General features: G+C 32.9%; 1 protein-coding gene across 2 annotated transcripts in view; it reads right to left on the reverse strand.

Moving 5' to 3' along the window:
• Positions 1–6888: 6888 nt before the first annotated feature.
• The window catches only part of LOC129219250 (G-protein coupled receptor moody-like), a 40299-nt gene continuing 30645 nt past the window's right edge, over positions 6889–16542 (reverse strand). For both annotated transcript variants that reach the window (XM_054853577.1, XM_054853576.1), the window contains 2 exons: positions 13290–13691; positions 6889–8027 (listed from right to left, as the gene is read on the reverse strand). In XM_054853577.1, the coding sequence (XP_054709552.1) occupies positions 7731–8027; positions 13290–13691 (699 nt within the window). In that variant the 3' untranslated portion in view covers positions 6889–7730. The remainder of the gene's footprint in view (positions 8028–13289; positions 13692–16542) is intronic.

Genomic DNA, 16542 nt, shown 5'->3' on the forward strand with positions numbered 1-16542 from the left:
AAAATAAAATAAATTAATGAATAAATGATTAACCCCTTCTAAGGACTGTGGGGAATGATATACGAATTTCAATAATTGCTCGCGTCCATAAAAAACTCAGTTGAACTTTCCTGATTAATTGATGCGTTTTTAAGGTTGAGGAGAGCATAGTTAAATTTTATCAATTTTATTTTTCTTTTTGTAAATCAATTGATATTTTATTTAAGCATAACGCTTAACAGTTTGTGAGAATAAACTTGATATCAATTAAATATTAAGCAAAATTCCACTTTCATAAAAGATACATTATTTTGTTTTCATACATCTGTTTAAAAGGTGAAAAGGTATAATTCACAATATTGCAAGCAAAGATAGATATTTATCCGATGCTAGAAAAATCGATATAGGAAATTAGGCTTGTGCAGTTCTAAACGGAGCTTCTTTTTTTAAAAACTAAGGTCAACATTCATTTTCTCTACACTAGAAAAAATAATTAACAAACTGCAGAACGATAAAATCCTTATATCGAAGGTGAAGTGATATTACCCGAAAAAGAAGCTAATCGAAGCTAGGCGATAAAAAGCAAATTGATTAGTCCCCACTTCATTCGTCAGGTCGCCGCATTTTCTGTAAACCAAAAAAAAAAAAAAGAAGAAGAAGAAACTAAACAGCAAATTAGCTTAGGGAAGTTTTCGATTTTTCAATTTTATTTTTATATGATAGAGTAACATGTATGAACAGAACATCATAGGGGAAAATTTTTTTACGATACGATAAATAGTTTTTTTTTAATTAATTTTTAAGGTTCAAGCGCTAGTGACGTCAAATGGCATAGGAAGTGACGTCAGGCGCTCTTCCGATAGGGGAGAAGCCGAAGGTCACGCATTCGACTTCGAAGACGAAACGTAAAAGGCTTATCTCCTCGCGTTTCTGGAACATTAAACCTCTCATCCTCTCGGAAATATTCGAATATCATCATTGATGTTACATGAGGAAGATTATTTAGATTGTGCTTTAACGAATCCGGTCTCCATAGTGTGTTCAAAAGGATTATTGAATTTCTAAAAAATAAAAATATCAGCGAGCTCAAAATGTCCTTAGCGGAAACAAGGGATTTTCGGCGGAAGGCTGCCCATTCGCGCCCTATGACGTAGGCTCGTGACGTTTCAGAAGAGCGCACTTTTGCGCGTGGATTTTTAAAAATTCATTAAAAATCAACCACGGTGTTTTAAAATTCGGCAATGGTGAATTTTTTAGTTTTGAGGGTCAATTAACAATATCCAATAGCCAAAATATGAACATTTAATAGGTTGCAAATTCCTTATTGCTACTAGAACATACAATTTATCAGTTTTAATCAAGGTTAACATAACTCTTTATTAGAATCAATGCTAGTTGTATAAACAAGTGATAATTTAGTACGCAGGGTATCATTTCCAAGAGGAATGTTTTCTGACAACTTAACATTGTTATAGCACAAGTGGGGTCGGAGACTAGTGCCGGTATGCGAACGATACTAATATTTTTAGTCGCCACTTTAGTTTTCTCCACGTGGCGAATGGCGACCGTTAATACTTATCTTAAGTTTAAGCGTGAGTAGACGGCGTTTCGTGTAACGTAGTCATTCCTTTTGTTAGCATCTTTAGTTGTCACTGTGTCTATTCATAAACTTTCAGGCCGCTCAAGCATAAATGTAGACACGCCATTTGTGTGTGTAAATTGCCCTTGGTCTTAAACACGCAAAAATCTTCAAACATAACCCACGCGTAACGTCTTATTCAACAGCGACAATTGATTTAGATTCAAGAACTCCCACAATGTCTTAGAATGAACCGGCTATTTCAAGATATTTTTCTCGTCTGAAATTAGTTACGCATTAAATGAGAGAACAAGGTTGTAACTCATGAATCATGAATATAAACTGTATTTAGGGGTTACAAATAACTCTTTTTGCCGATGTGGTGAACTTTTGAGAAGCAGCAAGCTTTCTAAGTTGACTTTTATTCAAACACGAGAAAATCGCCCGTCAAGGTATGATGGATTAAAATTGCTTTTGCATTTGAACGAAGAAATTGCCTGTTTGATGATATTTAGATAGTTGTAATTTTAACCCTAACTCCAGTGGATTAACCCTAAATTCCAGTTCATTGTTGACCACTTTTTCGTTTCTTCATTCTCCTAAAATTAGTCTTACCAGTAAGTTAAGTTACGGATATAGTTCAGCCATGGCAAAATAATGCTTTTCCCTGCATGTCAAACATTCCCAAAAAATATTATCAAATTATCATTCCGTGGCGCGAGTTTCATTGTTGGTGACGTCAGTCGCGTTACTCGATCAGTGAATTCGCTATTATATATATATATATATATATGAGGATTTATTGAACCAGTTTTTATCGCTTTGTTCAGGCGTTGTGTGAAGAATTTAACTGCAGTACTTACTGGGTATCATATGTATATATGCTGGATACCACCTACATTTAATTCCACAGACCAACTCGGAGCTAATGAACGCAGCAATGTGTGTATTTTAATTCTAATCAAAATCATTAACTCAAAATGAAAACGAAACAAGGCATTTCAAGAAAATTACTAACTTGGAATATTCCAAGAAAAAATATTATTACTTATTTATTTGTCAGGGAAACTAAAGATAAGCTTCCTTTGAGATAAAATGCCTTTTTTAAATTTGACCTATGTTTTTTTTTTTCATTTATAAGTTGAGGACAATTGGGGAAAAAAAAAGATGTTAATGAAAAAAAGAAAAAACACAGTATTACACAATTCTTTTTTCTTGTTTTAAATGAAACGTTTAACTATACTTAACGTGCTTTAAAGATGAAAATAAAATTTTTTACGAGGTTAAAAAAAAAAAAAAAACTGATTCAACACAAATTTTGTGAAAAATTAATAAAAAAAAGCTGAATTTGACAGCATAAATTTTTTTTAATTTGCTCTGTAATTTTAATACTTCGTAGTCCGACATTTTTGTGTTCAATTTTACGTTCAGAGAATTCATTGGAAAAACTTAATTTCAACAAGTTACATGAATGCAGACTTTCACAGTTGTGAAAAAAGTTTTAGGTACCAGTGTCACAATATACACAGCGTTTTTATTAAGTGTTTCGCCCGGTTCTTCCAGATTGACTGACCCCCAAATGCAGTCTCTCTATTCTTTTAGCTTTGAAAGAATTTCAATTAAATAAGGTGTTCGGTATTTGCTTGCAATTCTGCATAAGCTTTGGCCATATTTGCTAAAATGCTTTAGGAGCTCTCCTGAGGAATCAAAAAGGATCTATCTATTGGGGCTATTTTTGATGCATGAAAGTTTCCTGAATCATTTCACAAACGTGACTGGCTTTCATCGGGAAGGTTTCTGAATTCTTCAGAACGATTCTAGGTTAATTTCAGGAAGGTTACTGATTTTTAGAGAGAAATACTCCTGTTTTTATTTATTTATTTATTTATTTATTTATTTATTTTTTGCCAGATATGCTACTGGTAGAAGTTATAGGCACATTAGCTGCCCATTATTTTCCAGAAGCGTTTTTTTTCCCTCTTTAACAGTGAATGCCTTTTAGAAGCTTATTAACTAGCTTTGAAAATTTCCTAGGTTCGAGGTTAGCTTCCAGGATTTATGAATATCCAAGTGTTTTCGAGAAATGTGACCTATTCTATATCAAAACTAATTTAAAAGTTCTCCCAAAACATAAACTACTCTCACTTTATCCAAACTAAGATAAATTATTATAATAATGGTCCTAGTTTTGCAATAGATAAGTATCATATTCTTCTACTACAACGCAAAAGCTCAATCGCCCGATTCCAGAAAGTACATTACTTCACACACAACAAATTGATATTTGTTCGCAGCTATCTGTTGTTGATTATTTTAAATTAAATTTATATCTTAATCTCAATTTGAAATGAATATTTTGAATGCGTATCTTAAATGTCATCTTAATATGCCGTTTATTCAACAATAAATGAGATACAACATTCAAAAAATATTCTAGCACAAATTGTTTTGTGAAATGTTATTAGTTAGCTTAAAATCATTGAGACGTCTTGCTGATGAATCAGTCGGCGATACTTATCGAAGAACAGACGACGTTGATGATTTCTTTATGTGCTGCAAACTGTCGACTCCTTTATCCGTTTACTGTTCGAGTTTTCAACATTAAGTGTCCAGGAAAACCTTAAAATAGTCATTCTGCTTCGTGAACTTGTATTATACCTGCAATAAAAGTTTAGTGTTCTAGGGGAAGTATGCTTTTTTCTGCTCCTTGATCATCGTAAAAATAACCATTGGATGTAAAATCTGCTTTGTAGAAACACGTGATGGATGCTTAAGCTCTTAAATCTTGCTTTTGTTTATTTTAAAACATTAAAATCAGCTACGCTTGATTTCATTTTTATTTTTTCGCAATTTACGCCATTGCATTGTTCGTGTCAAATTATTATGCTTTGTAATTTATCTGAATCGATGAATTTTACGAGGTTGCTGTTATTGTAGTACATTGTTTCCAAGTTGTCGAAAACATCAGATTTAATAAAATTATGTTATCTAATTACATTGTTGTTATGTTGCTACGCTGGTACTATTTAATAACAGCATTGCTATTATCTTAATCTATCCTATATTATATTAATATAGTACTCTTATCTTTCTATAATTTTGTTATTTGGCTACACTAGGGCAGCCAGAAATACCTTCTGGAGGAGATTTTTGATCAAAAATACCTTCTGAAGGGTTTTTTCGATCATACAGCGCTTTCATATGCATAAACTCCTGTATTATAATTTGCATTTATGATAAAACTGATGCCTCTGGGGGTGTTTTCATCCCCCCTCGCTGCGCCACTATTTGGCTACATTGGTGTTACCTTATTACATTTGATTATATTTTTGTTATTTTTAAAATAATTATAACCAATAGATCACTGATCACATCTCAATAAATGTACATCTTATACTATAACTCATCTACACTGCTCGAGAATAACTTACATTGATGTTTTATTACATTATTTTCCTCTTACTACATTGAAGGAATAATTAATACTAATGTTTGAATTTGGTTGCTGTAATGTTGTTGTAATGTTGAATTTGGCTTCAAGAGTAGCTCTTGTCCGGTTCAGTTGCTCTAAAGATCAGTAAACAATCCACTATTAATAAAAATGCAACTGTCACAACTTTGGAGATAAGATTGCTCTAGATGTTTTCTTTCAATTCAGAAAAGAAGTTCTACAATTTTTGTTTTAAATTATTTTATTGAATTACATAGGATCTATTTTCTTCCATAAGTTACTTCAATTTCTTCATGATGATGCCTGGTGCCATCTTTCTAGAACGTTAACAGTTTATTGAGAAAAATGTGCTTCTAAGAGTACTTCACTATCATTTAAATTTAAACTGAGGGGTATTATTTTTATTTATTACTATGAAAAATATCACTATACAGTAAAAAAATAAAATAAATATAAATAAAATAAAGTTTAAAAAAATTAAACTGCTCGCTTACTGTAAAATTTCTTGGAAACTGGAATTCTAGTATTACCCCTTCCATTTGGTAGCTTTTCGAAGTACAGCTTTTGCTTAAATAACGCAACTGAAGAAGGAGTTGCATCGTTACTAAAAAAAACTTTTGGAGTCCAAGTTTCCAAGAGATTTTCTAGTAAACGGGCAGTTTTTTGAATTTTAATTTTTAGTGTAGTTATGACAAGAAATGTACTCCGAAAATATTTTATTATTCAGTTGTATTTAACTCAAGTAATTTCCCTTCAAAAAACAAAGAACTTAGATTTTTTAATTAGCATGTTGAAAGATAATAATTTTTTTAAAAGTTACAGTCATCTTGGGACTGAAGATGTGTGCGGCGTCAAGCGGTTAGGTCGCCCAATGCGGGTAGGCATTCGTATGTCACCGCATGGTGTGCAAGCGGCGATGCATACGTCTGTCGTGTTTAACCGAACACCCTCGAGTTTCAATCAGCGAAGCAGTGGTGAAGTGGCATGGCGTAAGTCAGTCGTAATAAGTCTAAAAAAAAAATACATTTCGAAAAAAAAACTGAAGGTTTGCAACTTGTGATTATTAGAATACCAGCTTATTTTTTTAACTGTCAATAATATTACGTTATTATGACATCATCTACCTATAGACTACGATGGTCATTCTGTTTGCTCTTTTTTAATTTAAGATTATTATTATTGAAATAAAAAACGTGCTTTCAGGCAAAGCGGGTATTCCCACTTTATTTATATTTTTTGGCAAATTTACTGACTTAGATTTTCAATTTAAATAGGATAAGTATAAGTTAAAAAAAATATTTTTCTGATGGCAACTAGCTAGTCTATTGTTTTAATCAATTATTTCTTTATGTTTATTAACAGATGTTCTGACTTATACTTATCCAGTTTAAATTGAAAATCTAACTTATTTTTTTATATTTTTTGAAATGGAAGTTAGCTAGTCAGTTGATTCAATCATTTATTACTTCATACCTGATTGAAAAATGTACCAAATCACAATTAGTTAAGCTTACCCGAATGGCGTACCCGCTTTAGGCCCTCTGGTAGGGCAAAACAGGTTTTTAAAGTGTTTGTAATGTTTGATAATAAATAAATATTGGGTTAGAAATAATGCCAGAATTTTGAACTTTAATTAAACTTTTTAACGTTTCGAATATTTTAATTCCGAGTGTTGATTAATGCCTTAATAACTAGTATATGTACGTTTTATTACCTGTGGATTTTTTAAACATTAAATTTTGTTATCGCTAAAATTTAAAATTTCAATTTTGATACATTCAAAAAGTGCATAAAGCTCATCTTTTAACAACAGCGAAATCTCTTAAAGTGTCTGAAGTGTATGCTGTAAAAATACTTCGATACGGTTTGAACCCATAGATGATTTAAAAAATTTATTTAAAAAAAAAACAACATTTATACATATCGTTACAAAATGGATAGAAATCAAATGAAATTCAAATCGCTCACAGTTTTTGCATATGAAATATGAATATTATTCACAGAAATTCAACTATCGTTTCAAATGCTCAACCTTAAAGTAAAACAATTATTAGTGAATTAGGATATGTTCTGAAGAAATCAACTTATCGTGTAGCAGATCCAAACCAGACTTATTCACATTTATATTGAAAGAGTGATTCACATTTCTTTGACTCAAAAGGTTGCTAATGTGAGACAAAATGAGAGAAAAAAAAAGTGGCAAAATAAGTTCGGGTCAACCTTTTTTTAACCTAAAATCAGATCTGAAATTTTATAAATAATGTTTATTGCAGTGGAAGTTCCAATTTATCCAAGAAAACTATTCTCTTGAATGATAGGAAACTATTCAGTATACGAACTGAAATAAGTCAAACCGATAAACGCAGAAGATTCATCTCAGTTTTTTATGAACCTCTCAGTCTCTTATGAAATGGAAAAAACAGTCGTGTTTCGTGACTGAAGTTGTAAAAAATATCTTTCCACATTACTCGGATTCTTATATGAAGTTTCTAAAACGTCAACAAATGAAAATCCATAGATTCCATTAAAAAAATGTCTTTTTTTCGCACCAGGAAAGCTTCTAAAGAAGTCGAAAGGCAATATACTCTGCCTTTTCGAATTGCAGTTCAATGGAATTCCATTCCCAGCCTTATGAAATATGAAGATCCAGTTTGTAAAAAAAAAAGGATTCCACATTGTGAAATCCAGCATCCTCAGGAACTGTTCTACTCCTGATATAAACTAAACACTTTTCTCTTCGACGAACACTGAATCCGGTCCTACAGACATACTAGGCATAGAGGTGACGAGAGAGATAGTAGTACGCACACCAGTTGAATCGTCATGCTGTTGTTGGGGCGGGCTGCCACCACTGAAACTAAGAGCACGTGGCCTTCTGCACAGGAGAACAGTTTTATATGCTTGGCGATATTGCTTGTTAGTAATTCCATATATAACGGGATTGATGCAAGCACTCAAATAAATCAGCAGGTAACCCACGATGTGCAGTTCTGGTCTCTGTACGTCTTGATCGGAAACCTGAAAGAAAGAAAAGAGTAATTATGGCAATAAGAAAATTTCCGAAAACTGATGCGTTAATTTTTGATTCTTTCATACGATCTTATTTCAAGATTCGGTCTTAGACATGATACACCAGTGAGTACAAATATGACAACGTGTATAATGTACAAATAAAACAATTAAAAAGAGTTAAAAAAAACTCTGCAAACAGCTGTTTAGGGGTTATAAAACCAAACCCCTTCATCAGGGTCCGACGACGGACAAGTGAACGAGAAAAAGTAAGACAAGGTCACACTTCCAGTCTATTAACTCGTCCTTGTCTTACTTTTTCTTCCGTCGTCGGACTTTGTGTTTCATCGTTCTTTTATGCACTGATGAAAGGAGTTGGTTTTAAAACCCCAAAACAGCTGTTTGCAGAGTTTTAAAACTCTTTTTAATTGCTTTTATTTGTACATGTGCACCTACATGTTGTCATATTTTTACTAATTTCAATGTACAAATTTTTCGACTTCTTCTTTTACGTATGATACACCAGTCTTTCATTTAGTTGTGTGAATTCTGAAACAAATATCTGTTTGAAAATCTATTTCCTGTCTTTCTCTGGTCAGTAGGGGGAGGGGGGGGGGTAATGCTACACACAACAGGTCAATCGTACTTCGCAATATTTTCTTGCATAAAAGTATTAATGAGTTTTGGATTGGCAATACATTTTCTAGAATATTTTTCTCTAGAACTTTAAGCATGAACAGATGTCTAGTTCAAATGTTTATTTCCATTCACTTGAAAAAAAAAAAAAGTAAAATTAATCATGCATATAATAACATACAAAATTGAAAAAGTAGTTTGTAATGTTGTTCTAACTGCGGTTAAGAGAGTAGTAGTTGTTTTTCTAACTATAAGAGGCAAAGGATGTGTTCTTAGAAAATAACATAGAAATAACTATCAGTGATGATTACGCCCTTTATGGTCAGAATTTATGTAATTTTCAGATTCTTCACATTTTAACTACGTACCGGCAGTACAAACCATCAAACAAAAGTAATAACAAGCTTTGTGAAAGGGAAAGGAATCGTGGCAATAAATAGGCACATTCAGATATAATCGACTTTTTACTCCATTCTATGGTAGTTTTCAGCTTAAAATCGAAAGGATTAAGGAGTAAATAGATATCTATCACAGAATCAACAAGAATGTAAATGCGCTGAAAATACCGGTTTGAAGTGTTTTAAATCATGGGATTCTAGTCCGACAAGATCAAACCATGTTGCTTAAGACAATCTGTCCGCAATTATTCCTGAATTTCAGAGTAAAATGTGATTAGTTAGATGTCAGTGGTAGTTGAAAGAAAGTAGCCAAAGACAGGGGATGAAGCCCAAATTTGCTGTTAAGAGTTATCATCTTGATGACGCTTGAGCTACTTTACATCCCGGACAAGCTTAACGCTGCTTGGCTGACCGATTTTATAGCACTCGTTTAACATGGAATTCCGTACCGGTTGAATTTTCAGCCACATAAGGCAATGATAGCGATTTGTTCTGCTCTACCATTTCAAACAGTTTACAGATTTATTGACTTCTGGCTGTCTTTATGTATTCTCCGCCCCTCGTAATGCAAATACTAGTGCTTAAAGTAAATTCACTGCGCTTAGCATAAAGGCGATAATCTGCTGTCAAGGACAATGACATGTCCAAGATCCTGGTTTTCAGCTCGAAATATGCCATAAAAAGAGAATTATTGAACGAAGAATTATGAATAAAAGGAAAATCATTCTATCTGTATTTCGTTAGGTTTTTTTCTTTACCATACGCAGGCCGAAAGATTTAAAATTAGATTGTATGGAGAAAAATTAACATTACAAATTCAAAGACTTTTCTGTTGACCGACATGCAGATGTTTGGTGAGAATGTTAAATAAAATGAGATGAATAACAGAAAATACTATTATTCATCAAGGCGTTTATTGCTTCTACTATTTCCGAGGAAATATGTTTTTGCTCTTATAAGATATCCTCTCACTATTATTTAGTTAATGAAATAACAACGTGGGATTGATATTTATTTTCACTATTAGACTAGTAAAAGGGAAGGACGACCAAAATTTTTTGGAGCACGAAATAATTAAATGTCGTATCTTGAATCTGCATTTCATACTTTATTTTTGAATTTTATTTGAAAAGCTATGTATAACTAAAAACTTCCAGCTCCAAATACATTTGAAACTATGTCATACAGACAACAACTAGATATTATGCTGTTGGGTCATTCCATAGAAATGTCAACCTCAACCTCAGAAAATTTTTTTCCACAAAGCCTTAATTGTGACCTATCATTTCATTAAGCATACTTTCTAGTACATAAATCCAGTAATAGTTTGCAAAAATTTCATTCGGTGTTTTTCTTCTGGCTCTAAACGTGCGAGGTTGTAGAAAAGGCTTAGCATGTGCAAAAAACATGCGTCTACGTTTTTTTGTGTAATGTAAAATTTTTTGCAAAATTTTAAAAGAACTATGTTTATTCTTAATGATTAGATGTTGGCCCGACAAAATTGACTGTTCTTTTTGCATACATTGTAAGATAAGTATTTTAATTAGTTTGGTTATTTCACTGAAAATATTTGCGTTACGTTAGTCACGAAAATGTACTATTTTCTGCTTAAAAACTAAACCAGATGATTGCACCAAACAGCACTTTTTATTTTCTTACATTTGTGTCATATCTACTTAAAAAGTGCAAAATATTTATTTTAGTATCAGTAGATATAAAATAATTAGTGTGACTAACGTAACATTTGAGGTGTGACTAACGTAACAGTTTGCATGTGACTAATGTAACATTTTAAAAATGACTGCATATATTTAAAACTTATTTAATTCAATGTACATTTTCATGAACAATTTTGAATATGTAGGCATTCTATATTGACTGAAAATATAAAGGGTAAAAAATACCAGTAATATTACATTGTAGACCTTCTGTTTACTTAGAAAAATACTTTTTTAAAGGTCTTTATAAAGATACTTCTAATTTAAAGAATCATTTAAAAAGAAAAAAGATGAGTCAAGCAAAGTGAGTACTCTGCTGAATGTGCATTCAACACAAGAATCCAAGCTTAAGAATTAAGATAATAGAAATACAATCTTAACAAAGGAGAACTTCTCTATTTTTTAGAAAATACATCTCCACCTATTATTAAAATGAAGTAATGGCTGCTCGTTGGAAAACATTTGAAGATGTTACATGATACAGTGACAATAAACGCTGCTGCCATACATTTCAGAAAATGCAAGAATGATCATTTAGAAATTCAAACATTTGCGGTGATATCTGGAATTAAAATGCATTCTGCAAAAACGTCCGAATATATTTTTTTTTTCAATCTTACATTTTAATTCAAAAGGATGCACAACACTATTCGTTCGATGAATCAGTAAACCTTAAAAAATAATATGCCATTGAAAAGTACTACGGAGTTTCCTGTAACGATAACTAGTATATCAGCAGAATACTAGATTTCGGTGAAACTATCAACGTGCATAAAGTTAATTTTTACAAGAGAGATATTTAGGATTTAATTAGCCCAAGAATGATGTTATTCAGTTTGTAAAAGCAGTTTTTTTTTTTTTTCGCACATTCAAATTGAGTTAATTGATCTGAATCCTTCCATTCAATTTCTTACACTTATATAGAAAAAAAAGTAAAGAATGAACCATAATACAACACAAAGAAGGTTCCTAAAAAGTGTAAAAGTAATATAAGAGCAAGAAATTAATTATAAAAAATTTTTTATATGCATTCATTGCTTGTTATTCGATGGTTACGTTAGTCACGTTACGTTAGTCACACACAGTTTTTCGGAAAAGTACCATTTAGGGCAAAAAAAGATTCATATGTAACAAATCTGTAGTACATTTTTAAAAATAGATTGTTTACCTCTTACAAATATATCGGCCAATTTTAAATGCCTGCGTAAATTTCAGAAAAATTTGCCTCGTAACATAAGCATTGTTTCTCAGGGTTGCAAAAATGTTACGTTAGTCACGATGCCTTTTTTGGAGAAAAAACACCTGCCAGCGCTTATTTTGCTTCAAATTCTTGGTAGAAATGAAAAATAGTCACCTTGTACATTTTAAATCTGCATATTAAACCAAAACACATTTATTTTTACACCCGGTGTACGTAAAAAGAGTTTGAAAATCAGCTGCGAATGTTACGTTAGTCACTATGGAATGACCCTGTTACGCCCCCCCCCCATTTAAAAAAATGAAACACAATTCCCTATCAATATGCTTATAAATGTTTCATAGACAGGGTCCGACAAAGTTTTAGGAGCGAGGGAAAAAAATATAGACGCAAGACAAATTACTTCTCAGAGTTTGTAGGGCAATTCCATGTAACATGGCTCCTGAAAAGTTCTTGTTCTGAAAGAACAAGTAGCCAAGATATTTTTTGTCGCCCGATAACCTGCCCTCCGCCCCCCTGTATTTGTTGACCCCTGTTCATGGAATATACGATTTATCGCACTTTTAAATATGTATTTCGAGGCACTGGGATAATGTGAATTGATCGTGAGAACACTGATTATGATATAGAAAATCATTTCCCTTACTTTTTTTTTATTGAACTTCACAGAGGGTGCAACGTATGCTAAGAAAATCGTATAGGAAAAAAAAATCTGTGATGGTTTTACTTCGGAGGAAGAGAGAGCAGTAATTTAAGAAGCAGTACTGCTTTGATTCTCTGTAAAATCTTAAGTTTATTATTTCGATATTTCTTTAATTACATACGTAGTACCCAGAAGCAAAGGGTTGTAGGAGCCAAAACTAAAATCTTGGGTTACAATTAGTACAAATGGTAAGAGAAAATATATTTATTGGGGCAAGAGATGGTAATAATATTTCTAACAGGTGCTGTTATACAGAATGATTCACAAGAACTTTTCAAAGAAAATCTACCTGCAATTCAAACTTTGTACTCGTTAAAAGTCCACTTACATTCCTTTACTTCTCACTGCCGTATATGAGATCCAATGATGAGGTAGGGTGGCTACAACATTAAAGCCTAAGCTGGGCTCCAACCAGGAGCAATAGCAGCAAAATTCATCGTTCAGATTCTGAAATTGCGCAATATCTGGTCTTTGTATACACAGCGCAGAAACAAACCCTGAGAGATGAAATCTCTATTATTGTCACTTTTGGTCTTAATCCAGCATTATGCTAGGTGTAGTTTCCTGAAAATATTTCACTTTGATCATCTACAAGAAGTATTTCAAAAATTTTCTTACTTTTACTATAGTTATTGGTAAGTAGCAAAGCAGGAAGGAGCAGAAGATGATCAGCACCATCCTAGTGACCCGCCATTCTTCCTTTCTTCGTTTAGCTTCCCTGTCCTTCCTCTGAGCACTAGTCTCTGTAGAGGAATGCTTTTGGACACGAGTACGACTTCTACGAACCACCCAAAATATTCGAGCATAACATATCGCAATAGCAAGACAAGGCACTACGAATCCAAAGACGAAGAGAAATGTCTTCGAAGACTGGCCGTCTGTTTCTAGGATGGAACAGTTGAGGATGGCTGGGTCATAGCCGAAGCGGCCCCATTTGCCCAATAGTGTAGGAAGAATCATCGCTGTTGCGAAGCACCAGATGAATACTACCATGGCAGCAATGTAACGTTTTCTGTACACCTAAACATAAGAAGTAAATTAGTAATATTGTTATTTATTAAAGTTCTGATCATAAACTAGTAGCTTCAAGTGAGAGATAAATTGATAATTTATTATAACACAATATAAATACATTTATACGTGCTTCAGGGTTCCACATAACCCGTTGTTCTATGCGAAAAGGGTGCTCGTTGTATCCCTGAAATACGAGAAAGGAATATATTTTGAAACTTTGTGGGCGACTCCGTTGTTCACTCTTGTTTAAACGGTTTGATACTTTCAACTTTTAACGGTCTTTCTTATAAATGTTATGAGAAAACGATTATGTTTAATAATGATGTTTGAGGGAAAATTAAATTTTAAAAACTCTCTTTCTATCATGGACATCCTGTGTGCTTATACACAAGATATATTCATTCTTATAACATCCTGTGTGTTTATACGACTTTCGATAGCGAAAATTAAATCGAAATTCAAGATTTCAAGTTTTTCTCTCTTCAACGTTAGTCACCTAGAAATACTCTTGATTTTTTCTAGCTAGTGATTCCTATAAAATAGTCAAAGAGATGTTTAACAGCCACTAACACGAAATATGTTTTGTTTAGTTGTCACGTGAAAATCATTCCCGTCTTCGAACTTAAATGACGTTAGAATGCTACTAAATGCACATTGTTAGAATCTTTTGTACGCATCAAGTTAGCTTTGTTAAACCAATATTAACCATTACTTGCCAATGGATTATTGTGCCAAAAGGAATACGAAGACCTGTCAAGAAACAACGAAGAAAGGGACAGGCTTTTACAGAGTTATTCCGAAAGGATAAAACATTATCTCTTCCAATATACAGGGTGTTTCAAAAGAATGACCCGATTTGAAATGCATATATTATGAAAACTATTGAAAATAGAAACTTCAGATTAATTTTATTATACATTGATTTTTAAGAAGTTTTTTCCCATACAAAATTAAAGGTGCTCAATATGTCCACCTTTGGATGCATGACATATGTCTACACGGTAGTCAAATTCGTCCCAAACTTTTGCAAGCATGTCTGCATCGACTGCGTATACAAACAACCCGTGTCTTTGAATTGTTTATACCATCTTCTAGTGCTCTTCGGGGCAGGAGGTTCAATACCAGGACCAGGGTATTCTAGACGAAAATCACGCTGAACAGTTGTTGCGGACTCGCACTTCGCGAAACATAGAACACCGTACAATTTTTGTCGTGCAGTCGCCATTTTCACTAACAATGAAATGTCAGGTAAAGAAAGAGAATTAGCGCTACCTGTTGGCAACTCCATGACACATGAGATTTTCCCCATTGCAACGATACTTTTATTTAATGAAACGGATTAAAATCTGAATGGTTATGATTTTTTGAAATCGGATCATTCTTTTTGAAACACCCTGTATTCTGTGTCCCATATGGTCAGGGCCGCAGTTTTTAGCTTAGACGATCCCCGGCTTGGTTCATGGGATTTAACCCATCTCGTGCTAAACGGAAATCCTAAGGCATCACGATAAAAGATAGGCAGTTTTTAAAGAAATATAATACTTTCTGTGGACGTCATTGAAAGTGCACCGTTGTACCAACGTATCTTTCCAGTCTTCCCTTTTATTTGATCATACTTGCATGTCGTATTCAGAATAAGTGAATACTTTTATAAATCTGATGAAGATACTCGGAAAGTAGCCTGGAAGCAACTGCTGTAATTTTAATAAGATTTTAATAGATTTATTTGTGCTTGTACTTCTGCTGATCTGGTTTGAGTTAATCAATTTTGAATTTATTATTTAAAAATGTACGTCCAAAAAATAGATATGGAAAGTGATGATCAAAATGGAGCCGTTTTATAGATACATTCGACTCCCGATTATCAGCCGTCGGATTATCAACGGTTCGGATTATCCGCGGGTCTTATCAATTTTTTTTAAACTTATGTTAGTGTTATTGTCCGTTTTTAGATTTTACATACATTTTTGATGTAGCAATGTTTTTAGTTATAATTTAAATGTTTGAGTGAGTGTTATTAATATTTTTTAGCTATTGAATACATCCATTCTTTCATGTAGCACCACTATCGACGGATGCTTTTACCACGAGAATTTTGACACCCAGTTTCCCCGCCAGATGGAGCTACTTGGGATCTATTTGATGCGAAATTGCTCTAAGAATTTAATTTTGCCAAGAACACTCGAAGCCAAACGAGTGCTCGAGAGATATTTTACATGCCACGCAATCATACGACATAGACACTGTTGATTTTCTTAAAAAAAAAAGTCATTTAAAAAACAATAAAACAACGAATTGTAATTTTTTGCTACTGAACCAACGTTAAACCATCTAAGAACTTACTGAATGAAAACTTAACTAATCTAAGAAACAAGCACTGGCGCGCCAACCAATTTTACATTTTTAGTGCCGTACAGGTTAATAATTGAAGACTGCACATAAAGAGTAGTATTTCTAAAAGAAGGAATCAGCCTTATGTATACTTTGTTCAGAGTGTTTGCGAAACTATGGAATCAACAGCTCGTCAATGTAGTGAACGTTTTTCGCGTCATCAAAACAAAAAGTCTTATTCCTTTAATCGAAGTCTTAATGGTTTCTTTTTCTCTGATACAGAGCAAAATGTACATATTCTTTCTCTCTATATGTATCACACGCACACCACAAATAAGTATTAACATATTTAACATTCTATCCATCAACAGCGGAAAAATTGACAATGAAAAATCATTGCATGATGTTCTAGAGATAATTAATGAAGGAGCCATTTTAATTCATAGAGGAGTATTTAACTAGACCTGTTGACTGTAAAACGAAACTACTTAGTTGCTTGTAATTTGCATAATTTTTCGCTTCGTTA

The sequence above is a fragment of the Uloborus diversus genome, chromosome 3 (assembly GCF_026930045.1).
Source record: "Uloborus diversus isolate 005 chromosome 3, Udiv.v.3.1, whole genome shotgun sequence".
In the NCBI taxonomy this organism is placed as follows: domain Eukaryota; kingdom Metazoa; phylum Arthropoda; class Arachnida; order Araneae; family Uloboridae; genus Uloborus; species Uloborus diversus.